This window comes from Lepidochelys kempii, chromosome 2 (assembly GCF_965140265.1).
Source record: "Lepidochelys kempii isolate rLepKem1 chromosome 2, rLepKem1.hap2, whole genome shotgun sequence".
In the NCBI taxonomy this organism is placed as follows: Eukaryota; Metazoa; Chordata; order Testudines; family Cheloniidae; genus Lepidochelys; species Lepidochelys kempii.
In genome coordinates, this window is record NC_133257.1 from 71,888,516 (window position 1) to 71,910,416 (window position 21,901).

The window sequence follows — 21,901 nt, forward strand, 5'->3', positions numbered from 1 at the left end:
TGCGAGAAGGACCAGGGAAGTAAGTGGGTGAAGGAATAAGCCCCCTAATAGGTTCCTGGGTTAGTGGTTCTGTTGTGTGGCATGTGGTTGCTGGTGAGTATTTGCTTCAGGTTGGGGGGCTGTCTGGAAGCAAGGACTGGCCTGTCTCCCAAGATCTGTGAGAGTGATGGGTCGTCCTTCAGGATAGGTTGTAGATCCTTGATGATGCGTTGGAGAGGTTTTAGTTGGGGGCTGAAGGTGATGGCTAGTCGCGTTCTGTTATCTCTTTGTTGGGCCTGTCCTGTAGTAGGTGACTTCTTGGGTACTCTTCTGGCTCTGTCAATCTGTTTCTTTACTTCAGCAGATGGGTATTGTAGTTGTAAGAATGCTTGGATACTGTTCCTGATGGCTTGTAGTAAGGAAAACACCATCCTGGCCACTATGGATGTAGAAGCCCTCTACACCAACATTCCACACAAAGATTGACTACAATGTAGTAAGAATGTTATAAGAATGCAGGAACAGTATCCGAAAATATGGCCATATCATCAAGGTAGGCGAATGCATATTCTCCTAATCCCGCTAGAAGACCATCTACAAGTCTTTGGAAGGTGGCGGGTGCATTCCGCAGCCTGAAAGGGAGTACATTAAATTCATACAGCCCGACATGGGTGGTGAAGGCTGACCTTTCCTTGGCAGATTCATCTAGCGGTACCTACCAGTACCCGTTGGTTCAGTCCAAGGTAGAGATGAACTGGGCCCGTCCCAGTTTCTCTAATAGTTCATCTGTGCGTGGCATTGATAGTTGTCTAGGCGAGTTACAGCATTTAGCTTACGGTAGTCCATGCAAAAACGTATCTCCCCATCTGGTTTGGGAACTAGAACCACTGGAGATGCCCTTGCACTGCCAGAGGGGCAGATTACACCCATCTGTAACATACCCTGGATTTCCCGTTCTATAGCAGTTTTAGTTTGAGGAGACACCCAGTAAGATTGGACTTTAATTGGGTGAGCATTATCTGTGTAAATGGAGTGGTGTGCCCGTTCAGTCAGTCCTGGGGTGGCTGAGAACGTTGGCACGTAGCTAGTGCACAGCTCCTGGATCTGCTGTCGCTGCATACGCCCAAGGGTCATGGAGAGGTTCACCTCTTCCATACCACCAGCACTTTTCCCTTCATAGTAGACACCTTGGCTAGCTTCACACGATTGGCCAAGTCTTCTCCCAACAGCATTGGGATGGGATAATCATCATAGACTGCAAAAGTCCACATTCCTGACCAGCCCTTGTACTGGACAGGCAACTTGGCTGTAGGCAAATTGAAAGTGTTTGACTTGAAGGGTTGAATTGTCACTTGGATCTCTGGGTTGATTAAATTGGGGTCCACTAAGGAAGCATGGATAGCTGACACTTGTGCTCCGATGTCCCTCCACGCGGTGACCTTCTTCCTGCCCACACTCACAGTTTCCCTCCGCTCCGAGGTTATCTGGGAGGTATCTGGGCCTGAGGACCTCTGGTGTGATTCCGGTGCAATGAACTGTAATCTGTTGGGGTTCTTGGGGCAGTTGGCCTTTACATGCCCCGTCTCGTTACATTTAAAACATCGTCCAGCTGACAGGTAACTGGGGCAAGGTGGGTTGCTGGAGAACGGTGTGGCAGGACGATAAGGTATCTGGAGGGTTCCTTGGGGGATAGGTGGGGCCTTGGGCTGCTCCCGGTAGTAGGGTGTGGTCTGAGGTTGTCCCTTCTGGTATCCGCTCCAACTGCGACCAGTTTTTTTTTCTTTTCTGCCACCTCCACCCATTTGGCTCCAATCTCCCCCACTCAATTACAGTTTTGGGCTTCCCATCTAGGATGTATCTTTCTATTTCCTCAGGAACACCCTCTAAGAATTGCTCCATTTGCATTAGGAAGGGCAAATCTTCTGGAGATTTAACACTTGCTCCCGATATCCAGGCATCCCAATGTTTCACAATGTGGTAGGCATGTCGGGTAAATGACACATCTGGTTTCCACCTTAGGGCTCTGAACCGCCGACGGGAATGCTCGGGTGTTAGCCCCATTCTGACTCTCACCTTGGTTTTAAACAGTTCATACTGGTTCATGTGTTCCTTAGGCATTTCAGCTGCCACCTCAGCTAAGGGTCCACTGAACTGTGGCCTCAGCTCTACCATGTATTGGTCTGTAGAGATGCTGTACCCAAGGCAGGCCCTTTCGAAGTTTTCTAAGAAGGCCTTGGTATCCTCGCCTGCCTTGTAGGTGGAGAACTTTCTGGGATGGGAAGTGGTACCTGGAGAAGGATTGCTAGGGTTTGTTGGTATATTCTGCTGAGCCTTTGCCTTCTCCATCTCCAGTGCATGCTTCCTCTCTTTTTCCTGTTCCTCCATTTCTTTTTCCTTTGCCTCCATAGCTCTCCTGTGGGCAGCCTCTTTGGCTGTTTGTGTTTTGGGCTCTGTCATGTTTGTCTCTCTGTTTTTAACTAACTTTACACCCGAGAGTTAGAAATAAAACAAACAAAAAAAACTTGGCTTGTAAAATTTTGCTGTGCTGTCCGGATACCTATGTTCTCTGATAGTGATTGTCAGCCTACAGAAAAATCCTTAAAAAAAAACAAAAAACCTTAACTGAAGGGTTCATGTTTAGCTATTCCACCTGGAAACAGGCAGGGCACACCCTGGCTGTTTTGTAGAAGCAATGCACACATTGCTCTATCCAAGGACAAGGGCTAGATATGAACCAGGAGAACTTGATTGTTGGGACAGCAACTGTGGGAAGCTTTCTTAGCCTGGGCTCAAGGCCTGAGAACCAGGATTGTAGTAGATAAAGGATGGTAAATAAGTATATTAATCAACGTCATACATTCCTTTGTGTATCTTTTTGCGGTAGCAGTGTGTAATGCTTAGGGGGGAGAAATATAATAAAAGGAGAAGGTGGAAGGCGGGGGGTGGGGGGGGCAGAACAGCCCATCTCAGCTGACCAGCCTGCTTGCTTGCATAAAGCTGGGTTCTGTCTCATCATTGAACCGCCACACTTAACACCTTTGTCTCCCGGCAAATAGGCAGAAAACCCCTCTAGTTGCTCTTAATTAAAAAAAAAAAAACTTCTTCAGGTCTGTGAAGACTTGTGAATTTCCCTGCAGGAGGTAAACTACCCTGCCTTTAGGTAGAGAAAACTCCAGCTCACAAAAGACAATTCCCTTTTGTCTCTGCTCTGGACCCAAAGCAGAGAAAAAAAAACAACTCCTCTGCTTTCATCCGAAAACCTGCTTTCCAGCAGCCCAAAGGAAAAAAAATCCTTTTTAAGATCTGTGCTGCTTGTTCAAAAAATCAAAATCCTCTGAACTCTAGGGTACAGATGTCGGGACCTGCATGGAAACCTCATAAGCTTACTTTTACCAGCTTAGGTTAAAAATTCCCCAAGGTACAAACTATTTTCCTTTTTCCCTTGGACTTTATTGCTGCCACCACCAAGCGTCTAACAGATATATAACCGGGAAAGAGCCCGCTTAGAAACATCTTTTCCCCCCAAAATGCTCCCCAAACCCTACACCCCATTTCCTGGGGAAGGCTTGATAAAAATCCTCACCAATTTGCATAGGGGAACACAGACCCAAACCCTTGGATCTTAAGAACATTGAAAAAACAATCAGGTTCTTGAAAGAAGAATTTTAATAGAAGAAAAAGTAAAAGAATCACCTCTGTAAAATCTGGATGGTAAATACCTTACAGGGTAATTAATTTCAAAACATAGAGAATCCCTCTAGGCAAAACCTTAAGTTACAAAAAGACACAAAAACAGGAATATCCTTTCCATTCAGCACAGCTATTTTATCAGCCATTTAAACAAAACAGAATCTAACGCATATCTAGCTAGCTTACTTACTAAGTTCTAAGACTCCATTCCTGTTCTGTTCCCAGCAAAAGCATCACACAGACAGAGAGAACTCATTGTTTCTCCCCCCGCCTCCAGCTTTGAAAGTTTCTTGTCTCCTCATTGGTCATTTTGGTCAGGTGCCAGTGAGGTTATCCCAGCTTCTTAACCCTTTACAGGTGAAAGGGTTTTTCCCCTGGCCAGGAGGGATTTAAGGGTGTTTACCCTTCCCTTTATATTTATGACACCATTGAATAAAAACAACTATCAGCTTTAGAGTCTTTAAATAAATCCCAGCTCAGTTAGGTGGGCAGAGTAGAGGCAAGCTCTTTCAAGCTCTTTAAATGTTAGTTATGACCCACATATGGGTCTCTTTCCCCTTTTGCAATTCCTTCTGAGCCCCTGAGGTTTCTTATAGGGCTAGTGGGTCCTCACCATCCTACCACTGACTCTAAGAATTACGTGTTCAGTCTTTCCACTGGTCAAACTTCCCTAGTGTCTGTAGAGAAGTTGATTGGTGGGTTAATGTAGTGTCACATGGTGTTCAAATGGCCATGTTGCTTACCTGAGATGGAGTGTTTGCAATGCCTTATTAGCCTTTGTGACAGCTGATAAAACAGCGAAGAGACTGCACTCATGATAGCTGCTAGTAATGTCAGCTTCTGCAGGCTTGAAATCTTTTGAGCTATTGTATTTAGAAGCAGCCTACAGTTTTGTGGGTGTAATTTGAAATCACATAATTAAATATCTGAATGTTAGCATTTGCCTTTGCTGTTAATTCCACTTCCAGTTAATTGTACTTGCAAAATTGAGGGTCCCTTTAAAATTATGGCTCTATATATCTACATGCACAGCTTCATTTAATGTGTTAGGAATCTTAGAATGATGTATTTAGGCCATTTTCCCTGTCATTAAGTGCTTTCCAGAAAACTGGTTCATTTTGTTTCTGAGCAGTTGATGAATATTTCTGGTGGTGTGACTTACACATATTAATTTGTTTGTCTTGCTACTGTACATAATGTAAGGCGATTTGCTGATTGCAGCCAAGGGACTGTGTCAAGTCATTGAAATTCAATGAGGCTATGTTAACTGAAAAATGTGCTGGCAATATGTGGACTGAGTCAAATGCTATGAACTCTGAATACTTTTAAAGTGAAAACAAAACTTTCTCAAGCTGAGTGCGCTCTTGAAATTAGAGTGCCAACACTTGATGTCTTTGTCTGTCTGTTTTGACTACTCGTTGTCTTGAAAGAAAATAGTAAAACCAGATGAATCATTTCTATTGAGTGCAGTTTCCTGAATTACCAAATCATTGTTGAAATTAATCACTGTAATGCAGTTTACACTTCCCTCAGAAAAAAAAATTAGTAGTTTCTCATGCAGTAATGCATACGTAGTTGTATATACTCTGTTTATCACCCATGTAGTGCCAGAGCATCTGTGAGGTACAAATGGTAGTTGGAGTTTTGAGATCAGCCAAATAAAATATATATGCAGTCCCCATGCTTTTTGTCGGTTCAAAGTAACTCATTAAAATATATGACTCGGGGCCGGAAGCTCCCCTCAAAGAGCTAGGGCAGCCTAGGAGCTGCTCCCTTATGGACCATATACCAGCTGAGGATCAGCAGAGCGGCAGTCCAGTACGTTTCCCTCCCACCCTGCCATGCTATGTCCCCTAAACCATGCAGGGTAAAGGTGGCTGATGCTGCCATCTTATGACAATCCCTTCCAACTGGGGAATTCTCTGCTGTCCCTGTGATGCTGCCTAAACAGCAGCAAAAGGGCTGGAGTGAAACTGAAAATCTGGCTTTCTAATCACAACTGAACATTCTTGGAAGTTTTCATATATAATGAGCAAAGAGCAATTGTGACTACATTATTTAGATTGTAAACTTTTCTGGGCAGTATCAGATAAACAATTGTAATTATTTGAGAGCTGTGTGAACGGAGTGAAAAAAGCATTGGACTTTAAAACCAATGAGTTTCCCTGCACAGGTTTGTTTCCTTGTCACAGTAGATAGATCCTACTGTCAAATAGATCCATCAGACTCTGCCGTAGTGTACTCACCAGCTGCAGTGCACCTTTTTGTTAGGGTGAGCTTCTGCATGGGGTTCTTGCAGCCCATCTGCCTTTGACCGGGTCTTCCATAGTTCAGCCCTTTGGCCAACTCACATAAAGTTTAGTTCCCCTTCCAGGGTAACAAGAAGGTGTAACCGAAAATTCACAAAATGCTCCAAAACAGAAGAGCCTTCAGCCCTCCTCTTGGGCTATTCCTTTGCTTTTCCTTTTTGGACCAGTCTTCGGCCCCATCCTGGAGTACTGTATTGGAACTGAAATTGCCAGAGCAGGGAGGGACAGCTAAGGGGTTCTGAGGCAAAGTGTGCAGAGCAGACTAAGTCTTGAGAAAGCCAGCTTGCAGCAAGTTGGGGTGAGTTGTGCCTTCCTGGCTAAGGGAATAGCATATTTTCTTTCTCTCTCTCTGTTTTTTTGGGTTCTTGTGTGTTGCCGTCAGAATGCTCAGCAAAAGGGTAGGGCTACAAGAGTATGCTTCTGTTTGTATGCCATGAAATATAACAGCTAAGATCAGAAACAAGCGGTTCTTGAGCCAAAATAGGCCTCAATCCAGCAGAGTACTTAAGCACATGCTTACTGTTAAGCGTGTGTGTCATAAATATAAAGGGAAGGGTAAACCCCTTTGAAATCCCTCCTGGCCAGGGGAAAGCTCCTCTCACCTGTAAAGGGTTAAGAAGCTAAAGGTAACCTCGCTGGCACCTGACCAAAATGACCAATGAGGAGACAAGATACTTTCAAAAGCTGGGAGGAGGGAGAGAAACAAAGGGTCTGTGGGTCTGTCTATATGCTGGTCTTTACTGGGGATAGACCAGGAATGGAGTCTTAGAACTTTTAGTAAGTAATCTAGCTAGGTATGTGTTAGATTATGATTTCTTTAAATGGCTGAGAAAAGAATTGTGCTGAATAGAATAACTATTTCTGTCTGTGTATCTTTTTTGTAACTTAAAGTTTTGACTAGAGGGGTTCTCTATGTTTTTGAATCTAATTACCCTGTAAGATATCTACCATCCTGATTTTAGAGGGGGGATTTCTTTATTTCTATTTACTTCTATTTTTATTAAAAGTCTTCTTGTAAGAAAACTGAATGCTTTTTCATTGTTCTCAGATCCAAGGGTTTGGGTCGGTGGTCACCTATGCAAATTGGTGAGGCTTTTTATCCAACATTTCCCAGGAAAGGGGAAGTGCAAGTGTTGGGAGGATTGTTCATTGTTCTTAAGATCCAAGGGTCTGGGTCTGTAGGTAAATTGGTGAGGCTTTTTACCAAACCTTGTCCAGGAAGTGGGGTGCAAGGTTTTGGGAAGTATTTTGGGGGGAAGGACGCGTCCAAACAGCTCTTTCCCAGTAACCAGTATTAGTTTGGTGGTGGTAGCGGCCAGTCCAAGGACAACGGGTGGAATATTTTGTACCTTGGGGAAGTTTTGACCTAAGCTGGTAAAGATAAGCTTAGGAGGTTTTTCATGCAGGTCCCCACATCTGTACCCTAGAGTTCAGAGTGGGGGAGGAACCTTGACAGTGTGTGTCATTAATTCAGCTTTGCTTTGCTTGATCTGAGCCATAGTACATAAGCTATATTTGGGCTGCTGCAGAATGACATAGCTCTGAGGATGGACCACACGGATACATAGCTAATACAAACCTGTCTGCTTACAGTTCTTTGGCAACTATTTGTTCCTTTGTTCTCAGGTGCAATACCTTTCTGTCTGTCCGTCCGTCTGTCTGTCTTCTAACCTATACTGATGCTTGCATTTCTTTTTAAGCTTTAGAAAGTCATGGGCAGGAAAGAAAAAAAACAGGGTGTAGAGTTATGGAAACAAGCAAATAGTGCAACATGCGGTTCATCTCACTTTGTCAAATAGAACATCACACCATTAACCTAATTAATCTGCTCACACACACCTTGAAACGCACCAGCATGTTTTAATAAAGAATATTTCCAATGCTTTTGTCATTTCCATTAAAAAAAATTCACAGGAGACTCTTCATAAACCTCCAAGGAGAATACATAGTTTTTTTGGGTAGGCTGTAGGCTTCATTGCACACTGATCAGAACTCAACATATTTTTCAGATGTTCAGCATTCAATTTGACCTTTCTATCCATCCAAGTGTTCCTGTGTTTACCATTAGTTTAATCAAGTTTCTGAGGGTGAGAATAAGCTTGGCTGTCATAAAGGATGAAATATCATTTTGGGGGGGATATTTCCAAATTGGTTTGCTATCATGTTTAGACTTTTGAGTAGCTGATCATTGAAAATCTTTGAACTGGTACAAAACATGACTGTGATTGTGTTTTTCTTTATGATTTGGAGACAAGAGGATGTGTTTTCAAAGCAGTGCAGAGATTTTTCACCCATATTTCTCCTAATGTTAATGGGGAATGTGCATGTAAGTCACTCTACAGCATGCTGAAACAAAGCCCAAATGAATAGTGAAAATTTTCTGCTAGAAATGAACTGCCATGGTAACATTTAGAATCTATTTTCATTATTTCCAGTGAGAATAGAACTTGCAAGTTCCTGTGAATTATAATGAAAGTTTTGTTCCTAAACTATTATTTAAAATTGCATTATCTCTTTCTACACACATTTTCCAAATCCTTCTGATTTGATGGTTGATGATTTGCAGCTGTTTTTTGTTCACTCTTCTCTCTACCAGTCAGTGGAGAGAGGTTTTTTTCTTTCTCATTAATCATTTATCATATGCACTTTGCTATATTCCTTTGAAACCCTCTGATCTTCTAGATTGGACATACTCCATAGGAGAAAGTTGGGTACAGTGAGATTGGTTAACTGTTGCCTTGCACCTTGTGCAGTCATTTAACCTTTCAGTCATTTATATTATGCTATTATGCTACCCTGATAGTTTTGCACTTACTTTTCATTGGTGTAAATGACGACACAATATGCAGGACAAGGGTGAATAAGGCTCCATGTCTTTTTGTGGTATAAGGTATAGTAAAGATGTACTTCTGATTTCTTGTGTTTTATTGTTCTAATACTACTTTTCATCAGTACATCTCAAATCACTTTACAAAGGAGGTCCATCTCATTGTGACATTCTCCTCTGGTATTATCTGGACCAGTGATCTGCTTGGTCACTCCAATCCTTGACTCTGGGAGCCAGCCTTACACTGCTCTGCTGTGAGAACCCCAGTTCCTGGGCTGTTCACGGACAGCCTCTGGCATGTAAGCTGCTCTTCAGATTGTGCAACTGAATGACACTAGCCGATATCTCCAGTCCCAGGCACAGCCCTAGGAACCTCTATCTTGCATTGTCCAGTTATGCCCGCTGGACACTGCAAGCTTATATGAGTTCGTCAATTTAACAAAGAAATTGATAGGCACCGGGCTTGTTATCACAAGGGGAGTCTCTGACATGCTTCAAACCAAAAGCACTGCTTCCGGTAGAATAAACAAACAAATTTATTAATTACAAAAATAGTTTTTAAGTGATTATAAGTCAAAGCCCAACAAGTTAGATTTGGTCAAATGAAATACAAGCAAAACGCATTCTAAGATGATCTTAACGCTTTCAGTGCCCTTACAAACTTAGATGCTTCTCACCACAGCCTGGGTGGTTGCTCCTCAGCCAGGCCCTCCACTTTGATCAGCACTTCAGTCACTTGATTGTGATGTCTGTAGATGGAGGTGGAAGAGAGAGGGGAAGAGCATGGCAAATGTCTCTCCCTTTTATCATGTTCTTTCTTCCCTCTTGGCTTTGCCCCCCACCCCCGTTCAGTCAGGTGAGCATTACCTCATCTCAGTTCCAAACTGACCAAAGGAGGCCAGGGGGCGGGCAGGATTCACTTGAGTCCAGCAGATCCTTTGTTGCTGCCTAGGCCAGTGTTCTTTGTTCCTGTGAGACTGGGCTAGGTTTGTCCCATACATGCCCTGATGAGGTATGAACTGCCCCTTTGCTCTTGGAGAGTTTTTGCCTGGGCTTGTTTTCAGCCAGGAGGACACATTTTCAGCCTCATAACTATATACATGAAATTACAACCTATAACATTACTTTAACAACAATTACTATAACATCAATGCTCAGTGCATCATGAGCCTTCCAAAGGCACCCAACATGACAAAATTTGCAATGGATACCACACAATCTACCCGGAGGTACAGTGTGCCAAAATCATTATCCCACATTTTACAGATATGGAAATAGATCCCGAACAGTGAACTGACTTACCCAAGAACACCGAACAGTCAAGACAGGAATAGAGCCCAGGTCTCCTGAATCCTAGTTTAGTGTTATATCTACTAGGCCATTCTGCCTATGTAAGTGTAAGGCCTGTTCATTACTTAAGTGGTGGCTTGCATGCTGGAATGTGATGTCATCAGTTGTTTCAAGGAATAATACAAGTGTCTTCTTTAGGAAGAAAATGCAAAGGATGAGTCTAATGCATGCAGACTGTCCATTAGACTTTGCTGTCAAATTCAGAGTTGCCCCCGGTGCTTCTGCAGCACTTCAAAATTACAAGTGACTTTGTATTGCTCAAAGTCATTATGTTCTATAAAAGGTGCATCTCCTCTTACTTCATATATCTCATGCTGAAGGTGGTCCACAGGGAGTTTGTTTAGCTCTCGCAACAGGCAAAGATTTTTAAAGGGAAAAATACAGAAAACAACCTCTCAGAACCACAGGACAAAGGAGGAGATGGGGTAAAAAAAAAAAAACCAAGAACAACAGAGGAGATTCTTTCCCTTTTTCAGCAGTAGCAGAAGCACAACCCATTCCCAAAGGAAGGCTGTTACTTCAGCAAATTCCCCCTTACTGTCCCAATCTGTCCTAGGTCTAAAATGCAGAGTTAAAAATGTATGCAAAACCTAACCGCCAAGAAAAAGGAATGATGCTTTAAGGGGCTGAGTTTTGGAATGGCAAGGATAAACTTACCCCCTCCCTCTGCCTCGTCTTAGATTTATATTTTTAAAAATATTAGAAATACTTGCCAGAAAAAATGTCCATATTTGTTTTGCATATTCAGCAACTGTTTGAAGTGTATTAGTACAGCTTCCTTTTCCCCTGAAGGCTCAAACTCTGCATGAATAGGTCTTGTGTAATTTATTTTTCTGCCACTTTTCATCTTATACTTAGATTCCATTCTTACTGGCTGGTTTTTTCATTAATCATTCTACTGGTCTGTGTAGGTGGCTGAACCATGGTAAACAGTGATGCTCTTCACACTTTAATTGCTCCTTTAAACCTCTGTGAACATAGCTGAGATTGCTGCTTCACAGGAATTGTGATTCTTTATAGAGATATCCTTGATGTTTTAAGCAGGCACTTTAAATAGACTCAGCAGCTGTATACGCTGCAAACCGTATGTGGCTTGACTTCATAAAGGCTAGAATTATGTCGTCGTTTGTTGAGATCTGCATTAAATCTCATGATCTAAACAGGATCAGGATCAGGGTGGGCCAGTAATTGGATTGTGTAAAAACAGCCAGTGGAGTAAGTGGATTCTGACCCCTGCCATGTGATGGAGTTAGTCTTTTGTAACCCTGACCCATGTCATATGATTAGATCTAGAAAAATAAAGTTGATTCATATCAGCACTTCTGTGTGTCACATTTAGGATTCCTTAAGGGCCATTCTTTCCTTTCAGTCAATCCTGAACAGATGCCATATTATAATGCTAGCTAGTGTTGTGCTGCAGTCTTCTGTACAAAATGTAAAATGGAAGCCCTGACCACATGAAATCATACCATAGCATTTCTACCAAGAGTAGAGGTTTTAGTCTCAGTGTCTTGGCTAAATTCTAACTTAGAAGAGCTTATAATGCTCTGGAATAGGCTTCCAAGGGAGGTTGTGGAATCCCCATCACTTTTTAAGAACAGGTTACACACACACCTGTCAGGGATGGTCTAGGTTTGTCTGGCCTGCCTCAGCACAGGGATCTGTTATCTGATGTCTTCTTGGGGTTCTCTCCAGCCCTACATTCCTATGATTCTATACCTATCTATAAGAACCTGCAGGACTAGAACCTGGAACTATGAGGGTTCTTGGGCCGCCAGTGCTTCTGCATCATCGGTAGCTCAAGGTGAGTTTCTACTGGAGGGCCCTGTGAAGCAAGGTATTGCAGGAAGTATAGCCCAGCTTGGCCTGAGGGGTGGCCCCCTATAGCCCACAGGTTGGATTATTCTGGTATATAAACCAAAAAGCCATCATGGGGAGCTAACTGAGCAATGGCACAAACTGCCTGCTTGCTTCCGCTCCAGGTCTTGCCTTGCTGTGGACCCTAGACTCTAGCTTCTGACCTTAGAATCATAAAATATTAGGGTTGGAAGAGACCTCAGGAGGTCATCTAGTCCAACCCCTTGCTCAAAGCAGGACCAACACCAACTAAATCATCCCAGCCAGGGCTTTGTCAAGCCAGGCCTTAAAAACCTCTAAGGATGGAGATTCCACCACCTCCCTAGGTAACCTATTCCAGTGCTTCACCACACTCCTAATGAAATAGTGTTTCCTAATATCCAATCTAAACCTCGCCCACTGCAACTTAAGACCATTTCTCCTTGTTCTGTCATCTGCCACCACTGAGAAGAGCCTAGCTCCATCCCCATTGGAACCCCCCTTCAGGTAGATTGTCGGGCTTAACTGGTAGTGATCAATGGCTCCATGTCTAGATGGCAGCCGGTATCAAGTGGAGTGCCCCAAGGGTCGGTCCTGGGGCCGGTTTTGTTCAATATCTTCATAAATGGTCTGGAGGATGGTATGGATTGCACCCTCAGCAAGTTTGCAGATGACACTAAACTGGGAGGAGAGGTAGATAAGCTGGAGGGCAGGGATAGGATACAGAGGGACCTAGACAAATTAGAGGATTGGGCCAAAAGAAATCTGATGAGGTTCAACGAGGACAAGTGCAGGGTCCTGCACTTAGGACGGAAGAATCCCATGCACCACTACAGATTAGGGACCGAATGGCTCGGCAGCAGTTCTGCAGAAAAGGACCGAGGGGTTACAGTGGACGAGAAGCTGGATATGAATCAACAGTGTGCCCTTGTTGCCAAGAAGTCCAATGGCATTTTGGGGTGTGTAAGTAGGGGCATTGCCAGCAGATCAAGGGACGTGATCGTTCCCCTCTATTCGACATTGGTGAGGCCTCATCTGGAGTTCTGTGTCCAGTTTTGGGCCCCACACTACAAGAAGGATGTCGAAAAATTGGAAAGAGTCTAGCGGAGGGCAACAAAAATGATTAGGGGACTGGAACACATGAGTTATGAGGAGAGGCTGAGGGAACTGGGATTGTTTAGTCTACGGAAGAGAAGAATGAGGGGGGATTTGATAGCTGCTTTCAACTACCTGAAAGGTGGATCCAAAGAGGATGGCTCTAGACTGTTCTCAGTGGTAGCAGATGACAGAACAAGGAGTAATGGTCTCAAGTTGCAGTGGGGGAGATTTAGGTTGGATATTAGGAAAAACTTTTTCACTAGGAGGGTGGTGAAGCACTGGAATGCGTTACCTAGGGAGGTGGTGGAATCTCCTTCCTTAGAAGTTTTTAAGGTCAGGCTTGACAAAGCCCTGGCTGGGATGATTTAATTGGGGATTGGTCCTGCTTTGAGCAGGGGGTTGTACTAGATGACCTCCTGAGGTCCCTTCCAACCCTGATATTCTATGATTCTAGTTGAAGGCTGCTATAAAATCCCCCGCACTCTTCTTTTCTGCAGACTAAATAACCCAAGTTCTTCCAGCCTCTCCTCGTAGATCATGTGCCCCAGCCCCTTAATAATGTTTGTTGCCCTCTGCTTGACTCTCTTCAATTTGTCCATATCCCTTCTGTAGTGGGGGGACCAAAACTAGACACAATACTCCAGGTGTGGCCTTACCAGTGCCGAATAGAGGGGAATAATCACTTCCCTGGATCTGCTGACAGTGCTCCTACGAATACAGCCCAATATGCTGTTGGCCTTCTTGGCAACAGGGTACACTGCTGACTCATATCCAGCTTCTTGTCCACTGTAATCTCCAGGTCCTTTTCTGCAAAACTGCTGCTTAGCCAGTTGGTCCCCAGCCTGTAGCGGTGCATGGGATTCTTCCTTCCTAAATGCAGGACTGTGCACTTGTCCTTGTTGAACCTCATCAGATTTCTTTTGGCCCAATCCTCCAATTTGTCTAGGTCACTCTGGACCCTATCCCTACCCTCTAGCATATCTACCTCTCCCCCATCATGTGTGAACTTGCTGAGGGTGCAATTAGTCCCATCATCCAAATCATTAATAAAGATGTTGAACAAAACCGGCCCCAGGACTGACCCATGGCACAGGCCTGACAGTACGTAAATTCACTACGGTTATGGTATTGTTCTTCATTTCTTATCCTAAACTGTTGGATTTATTACTGTTCGCTGTGTTTCATTATAGAGGTGGCTGCATTTCAATGGCAGGATGGTCTGTATACAAAGTTTGTGAAGTCCTTTCATAAACTTCAAAATAAAAGCCACAATATAGAGAATACAAACTCCAGTTCATTCTCTGTACCTTAATATTCAAAGTCTCCAATTTAATTGGCCGTATTCCACTGAAACTTTGCAACAGTTGACCATTGGGGAAGGCACATAAATGTAGGAGGCAGTAGTTTCATGGGAGCTAGACCAAGTCTATGGAACCATCTCTGGCAAGTAATAAGAAAGATCACAGACCTCTCCACATTCAGAACAAATTCAAAACTTTTTTTTTTCTAATATAGCTTCTCTTAGTAAAATTCTATACACATATGCATGTGTGCACGCACACACACTTAAAAGCTTATAATAACCTAGTAAGTTATTTGTCCTACAGACTAAAAACGAAGAAAGAGAGAGACTGACATTGTTTTATCTATTTTTAAATATTTGGGAGGTGCTGAGATACTAAAGTGTTGGTGACAGGTGTCCTTCAGGTACATAGATAAGTAAAATATGCATGATACACTTCTTAGCTCACATTTTATTGTATTTAATTCATTGGTTTTGCAATTAAAAAATAAACTAGGAACAGGTAAAATAATTATCTATCTTTACAATATGATAGTCTGACTTGAAATGTGTAAATCTGCTATTCTGGTATTAAGTAATTATAAGGGCTCTGTGCCCTCTTCCTTTGCCCACTCAGGTTTCATGTTCTCATTCAGTGATTTGAAGGATAAGCACTAGTGCTGTCATCAGTCACTCTTATTTTTGTACCTCATAATGAACTTCTGAATTTCTGTCTTTCCTCTTGAATCATCATTTGGGACTCTTTATTTATCAAACCTTAAAAATCAAAGTGCCCTCTTAAGATCGGTTTCTATGTCCTTACTGAGAACATTGTTTTACTTTTCATCCTCATTTTCCCATCTTTATCTCAGAAGATCTCATCCAGAAATTGTACAGATACTGTATGAAAAATACACCAACCAAACTTTAGAAGTAGTTTGTAACTACTATAACCAAGATATTGCCAGGAATATGTATAATATATCAATATTACAGCACAAAAATATTTAAGACAAAAATTGCTTTGAATAAAACCCTGGAAAGTGACGTTTCTGATTATAAAACACATTCAATTGTTAATCATTTAAATGTATTCCATTTCTGTAATGAATTAAAACATTTCCAAGTAAGCCTGAAAGATAGATCAAAATGTAACGTATCTTTGGATTATCCAAATTCCTAACAAATCATGACTGGGAAATCATGACTCCACAGATATATAAGACATTTGAAACATTTATTAACTCATCTTATTTGTTCAAAAGTAATCTAGACCAGTACTAGACCTTTTTTGCCTAAATTATTGATTGTACAGAACAAAAACTGAATATCAGAAATAGGAGAATACTATTCAGACATTTGAAGCTCAAAACTGGTACAATACAGAGATAGAGTATTCATTTGTATCTGTCTTATCACAAGGATATGTTCCATACGTATGTCAAGGGAACATTAAGGTTGAATGGTCAGGCATCAAAAAGTTAGGAAACACCAAAGCTGAGGTTCCATATACAGCATGGTATAGCTTTGCATACTCTTTGCGCAGGTGTAAATGACTACACAAGGGATGATCCATGGGGAATGAGACCTAAGATTTCGATAGATTGGAAGCCACAGAAGAGGTGGGACCACGTTTACCCCAGGGAGGTGGAAACTCTTCTCATGGCTACATCTGGAAAATGGAAGGGGTGGAATAAAATCTATATTCTGGTGCCCTTATGATCTTTTATCCACCAAAAATGTTTGTATGTACCTTTTCACTTATAAGTGCATAAAAGTGCCCTCTTTATTTTAAGAATTTAATAATTTTTGCTGAAGTTTTGAAGACTAAACCATTTTCTTTCCCAAAATGGACAGGCTTGCCTCTGGTGTCAGACTTTAACAGTAACACCAAGAAAAAAACACAACAAAAATGAATTGTTCACATGAAGGGCTTAAGTCTGACATGCTCCTCAGAAGGACTGTTTCATTTTATTGTGGTGCAGGACTTGCTGGAATACTGAAGTCTGCACAATGAGTTCTTTTCCCTAACACATTCAGATGCAGCTGCCTTGATTAGTTTACTTTCAGTGTAGTTCAAGTATCTGTGCCTAGACAGGGTACCTGAATGAAAAAATACATTTCCGTCCTTCATGGAAATGCCTTGGATGAAATCCTGGTCCCACTGAACTCAATGAGAATTTTACTGTTGACTTCAATGGAGTCAGGATTTCATCCATCATGTGAACTTCAAGGGAAAACAGTGTCCCTCTAATACAGAAATATTATAATTTTCATTTACCAGACAGGCAGTGCAGAGTTTTGGTGAATAATTTGTGTATGAATTGTTTGTTGTTAAAATTAAACTTGTCCCTGCCAGCATCAATTTCACTGTCTGTGATGCTAATTATTTTATGATTATTGACTGCAACCATGAAGAGAGGGGTTTAATTGGGAAAAAAATTGTTCCACACACTTCTAGTTTTTCTTAATGCTAAAATATGTTTTAATAGTCTATGTTGGTAAAATATTTAAATCTACTTTGGTTCAATCAGATGATCTTTATTATTTTCTAACTTGCTGTTATTGAGAATTAAATTGTTGTGTATGATTCTTAAAATAGTACTATTTTTTTGCCTTTTTACAGTCTTCTGAATAACAACCAAATCAAGAAGATTTCAATAAATGCTTTTGAAGGGCTTGAAAATCTGCAATACCTGTAAGTCAAAATGGAAATTTAATATTTTCAGTGATAAAGAGTGATCGTTAACCCTCTGTGTTTTTGACTATAAATGCTGTATGCTCTTGTTAGGAAGCATTGTCAGTCCTGGCTAAAAAACTGTCTGCTCATCTGCAAGCTGTCATACTTTGTGTGTGTGCACACACTGAATATTGTACAGTGCGACATAACGAAGCAGCAACGCTGAATGGTACCATTCTGATTTTAGAGCATTTGCACAGATGCAAATGACTGCCCAGGGTGCAAGGATGTGTAGGATCAGGCCCTCAGTTCACCAGTGCAGGGTTGTTGGTGTTTTTTACTGCTTTCATTAGTTTCCATTGAAAATATAATTTGCATGTTGATTTTGGTTTTTTGAAGAATCTGAGTCTCATTTGTTCTATTTTTTCTATGCATCTCCCATATGTAAATAAGGTTTGACATAACTGTGATATTCCATATTGTTTTTTGTGTATGAAAAATGTGCCTTCGGTTAGGTACCATTTGGATTCACAATAATACTGAGTTTCAGGAACTTTCATCTGAAAACTGTTTTCATGACACCTTAAGGTTGAATTGTTTGCTATTAAAATTAAACTTGCTCCTGAGAGCATCCATTACACTGTCTGTGATGCTTATTATTTTGTTGTTGTTGAGTGCAACCATGAGGTTCAAATGAGACAAATGAGAACAGCCTTAAGGTATCATGAAAATAGTTTTCAGATGAAAGTTCCTGAAACTCTCAGTATGATTGTGAATCCAAATAACATAATAAATATTAAAAGATTCATGTTGCATATAGTCCTTTCATCAACTCAGTGTATAGAAAAATAGCCCTTTAACTATTCAAATAAACAGATAAGTAAATGCCATGTTCTCATTCAAAGTTAATTTTTCTGGAAATTCATGTTTTAGTTCAAGGCGAAAGCCTTTTCTCTCATGAGGATTTTGAGTTTGCACAAGTATCACAATTTATTTTATTCCAAATCCTACAATTTAAAGTAAAGCTTTTGTGATTTCCTTGTAACTCCAACATATAAGTGAATGTTTTATACATACATTTAATTAATTAATAAATAACATTTTTTTGTGTTTACCATTTGGTAAACACAGGATCTATGTATTCTTTTATTCTGTGTTTAAAATAATGTAATTGCTGGAACTTCCTCCATTTTGTAATGGCACCCAGGGGACATTATGGTGAAGAGGATCCTAGGAACACAGTTCCCTGAAATTTCCCATCCAGTCTCCAATGTGCCGTCTGTGCTAGCATCTTAGATTTGCTGTGCCAGTTTTATGCCATCTCAGGATTCCACTTCCTCCAGGGAATCTAGCTGAAACATCATCCTGGGCTTGCAAATATGTGATTATATATGACAGTGTCATAGTTAAAGGGAAGTTCTGAGAAACAAAAGGGCAAAGTTAGAACATAATAGCAGAAATGAGCGACTCACTTATAGACAGCCCCCCAAGCTGAAGCAAATACTCACCAGCAACCACACACCAAAAACACTAACCCAGGAACCTATCCTTGCAACAAAGCCCATTGCCAACTCTGTCTACATATTTATTCAAGTGACACCATCATAGGACCTAATCACATTAGCCATGCCATCAGGAGCTCATTCACCTGCACATCTGCACAAATGTGATATATGCCATCCCGTGCCAGCAACGCTCCTCTGCCATGTACATTGGCCAAACCGGACAATCTCTGGGCAAAAGAATAAATGGACACAAATTGAATCACAACATTCAAAAACTGGTAGGAGAGCACTTCAACCGCTCTGGCCACTCAGTAAAAGATTTAAGGGTGGCAATTTTGCAACAGAAAAGCTTCAAAAACAGACTCCAATGAGAAACTGCTGAGCTTGAATTAATATGCAAACTAGATACCATTAACTTGGGTTTGAATAGAGACTGGGAGTGGCTGGGTCATTTCACATACTGAATCTATTTCCCGATGTTAAGTATCCTCACACCTTCTTGTCAACTGTCTAAATGGGCCATCCTGATTATCACTACAAAAGTTTTTTTCTCCTGCTGATAATAGCTCATCTTAACTAATTAGCCTCTCACAATTTGTGTGATAACTTCCAACTTGTGTGTGTGTGTACATATATATCTATATATATCTCTTACTATATGTTCCATTCTATGCATCCGATGAAGTGAGCTGTAGCTCATGAAAGCTTATGCTCTAATAAATTTGTTAGTCTCTAAGGTGCCACAAGTACTCTTGTTCTTTTCACTATCCAATGAATTTCCCAATGATGGACGTGGAGGGAGAAGAAAAGCTGGTTGTGAATGAAGTTTAATATTATTACCATTATGTATTCATTCACCCCCTTACCACCACTGCTGTGGAAAAGTGAAGCACTATGAATTTGCCAATCCTTCTCTACAGGCTCAAACATATGTTATTCCATTATCGTTTTGCTGTCATTGAATTTAGTATATTTGGTCCATTCTGCTTGTTCTTGATAGTGGCATACACAAACCTATATAATTTTTTTAATGTAGGTCAAGCCATTTTTTGTCATAACATAACAAACATGGGGGAACATACATATCTGCTCTTATGCAAATTTCTGAAGATGGATTAACCTAAGTGGAACAAGAATTGAGCATAGAAGCATCTGGTAGTTCCTCTAACTCACGAGTTATTTCAAATTTTGGAGATCTGCAGTGCAGCTCAGAAGACAGAATAGAGACCTACATTTGCTCTTCTCTTTTCTTGTCATGGCATCTGGCTAGACAGAAAGGTTATGGATAATTTGTTTCTTCTTAATCCTCAAGGAAAAAAAATTGTCCATCAAACAATAACAGTGTATAGGGTGACAATTCAAAAGGAAACGTTAAGGCTGTCATCTTTTCCCTGCATAATCTCGTTCACTTGACACACTTGTTCTCCACTGGGAAGGTTGGAAATTGGCTTCATTCATCCAAGTGCTAATCAGTGCACTGAGCACATCACTTCACTTTCCAGACTAAGCCGTCATATATTAAACTGTGCTTTTTACAATTGTCATGAAAGTTTTCACAACCACAGCTAACACTGAAAATATACATTCTGATTTTAATGTATTTCTCTTCAGTGTAATATGTCCTTTCCCATGTTATATTGTTGTTAATCTATATCATTACAAAACACAATATCCACATCAAGACCACGCTTTTCTGCAGAAAAGTTTGGGTGTGTCCCTATTTAATTGACACAGATTTGTCTCCTGTAACCTATTCAGTCCTATTTTATTTTATAAAGCTCTTTAGCCTTATTCGCTAAAATATGTAACTGTTTTCATAAATATGGAGAGAGCCAAGAAGCAAATTAAGCTTTTACAGAATGTAAGAGTGCTATGTAATAACAAATTTGTATTGTCAATGTCCTGAGCTGATTGGTCTGATGTATGACTTTCCTAGCTTTAGCTAAACAGTCCCAAACATATGGCAAATGTATTCTTCAAATGGGTAACAGTAAATGTTTTTTCTGAGAACATGCCCAACATGTAACACAGTGGATTCTCTCCTTTTTTCTTGTGTAGGTAAAATCTTTAACCATGTTTATGATTAAAATAGGAATCCAAGCCCAATCAATATACCCTCCTCTGCCAACAAACTATTACATGTAATTTCCAAGGCTAGTGCTAATTGAGGTGATTCCTGAAGACATGAGAGCTCCTGAGCACAAGAATCCCATACCTTGTCATTTGTCCCAGCGCCAAAATATTTTGGTGCTGATTTTTAGACCCACAATTACCCCCACATATATTTTCCCTCTCTTTCTTTCTTTGTATTACTCTGTGGATCAAAGGCTCCAATCAGGATCATGCTCTGATGTGCTAGGTGCTTTACAAACAGATAGATCTTAGGAGCAGGCACCATGTTTCCCTAACTGTCTAATTTGAAGTGAGGTGCAATCTATGAGTGTGTATAAAACCATACATCTCTAGGGTACCCTTCAGTGCAGTAGTCTAATATTTAGTAAGCATCACAGCAGAAGTAGGTCTTGGTACAGAGAGGCTGTGGGACTGTCAGATTAGGTCAAGGAAGTCAGTCTAAAGATAAAGGGCAGCATGGGAGTGTCATGATGTCTGGAGTGACTCACAACTGTGAATGCCTTACTCAGGGTAGACTGTCAGAAAACAGGGCAGACACCCCAAACTGCTGGTACGTTCTATAATGAGGTTTCATCAAACCAGAAACAACTGGATCAATATACCAGTTTTATGGAGTCACATACAGTCCCGTTAGACTCTCCAGTCTATCTCACCACTGAGACAAACTCAACTTTGTGATAATGGTCGCTTAAACCAAAAATCACACCACATCAGGTGGCTCTTAGTCCCTATAGACCAGTCACTTACTGCAGATCAATTGGTACTCCAGATCTACCAAAGACAACACTGGCAGCCAATTCTATAGAAAACTAATTAAAAATGTGTTAGCTAAGAAAAGTAAATAAGAGTTATTGAGAGGTTAAAGCAGGTAAATATATATGTTTATATAGTGTTGGTCATGGAGGGACGTTCCCCTGAGGACTCAGAGGGCAGGAAGCCTGGGGGAAGTGAAACACTGCAGAGATCTCTCTAATGGGAGAGCTGACTTGGTGCAATGGGAGAAGACTTGTGGGAGGGAAGCAGGTCTTGGAACTCTCAGATAGGATGCTTGGAGAGTTGGACCCTGGAACAGGAGCTAAAGGAACTGGGACAGAATGGTTAATGACTCTCAAGTGCGTAAACTGGGAAGGGTGACCTTTGAATGGGGTTGAAGAGCTGCTGTGTTCTGACCTTGTTTTATTTTGGGTTTTTGAGAGGAACTGTTTTTACTAG

The 21,901-nt window shown here is 41.2% G+C and overlaps 1 protein-coding gene across 5 annotated transcripts in view; it reads left to right on the forward strand.

Moving 5' to 3' along the window:
• Window positions 1-21,901, forward strand: part of PXDNL (peroxidasin like) — a 295,520-nt gene that overhangs the window by 135,430 nt on the left and 138,189 nt on the right. For all 5 annotated transcript variants that reach the window (XR_012157221.1, XM_073331210.1, XM_073331214.1 and 2 more), the window contains exon 3: window positions 16,998-17,069. Coding sequence is in view for 4 of the 5 variants with exons in the window: in XM_073331210.1 (XP_073187311.1) it covers window positions 16,998-17,069 (72 nt within the window). In the remaining variant the exon portion in view is untranslated. The remainder of the gene's footprint in view (window positions 1-16,997; window positions 17,070-21,901) is intronic.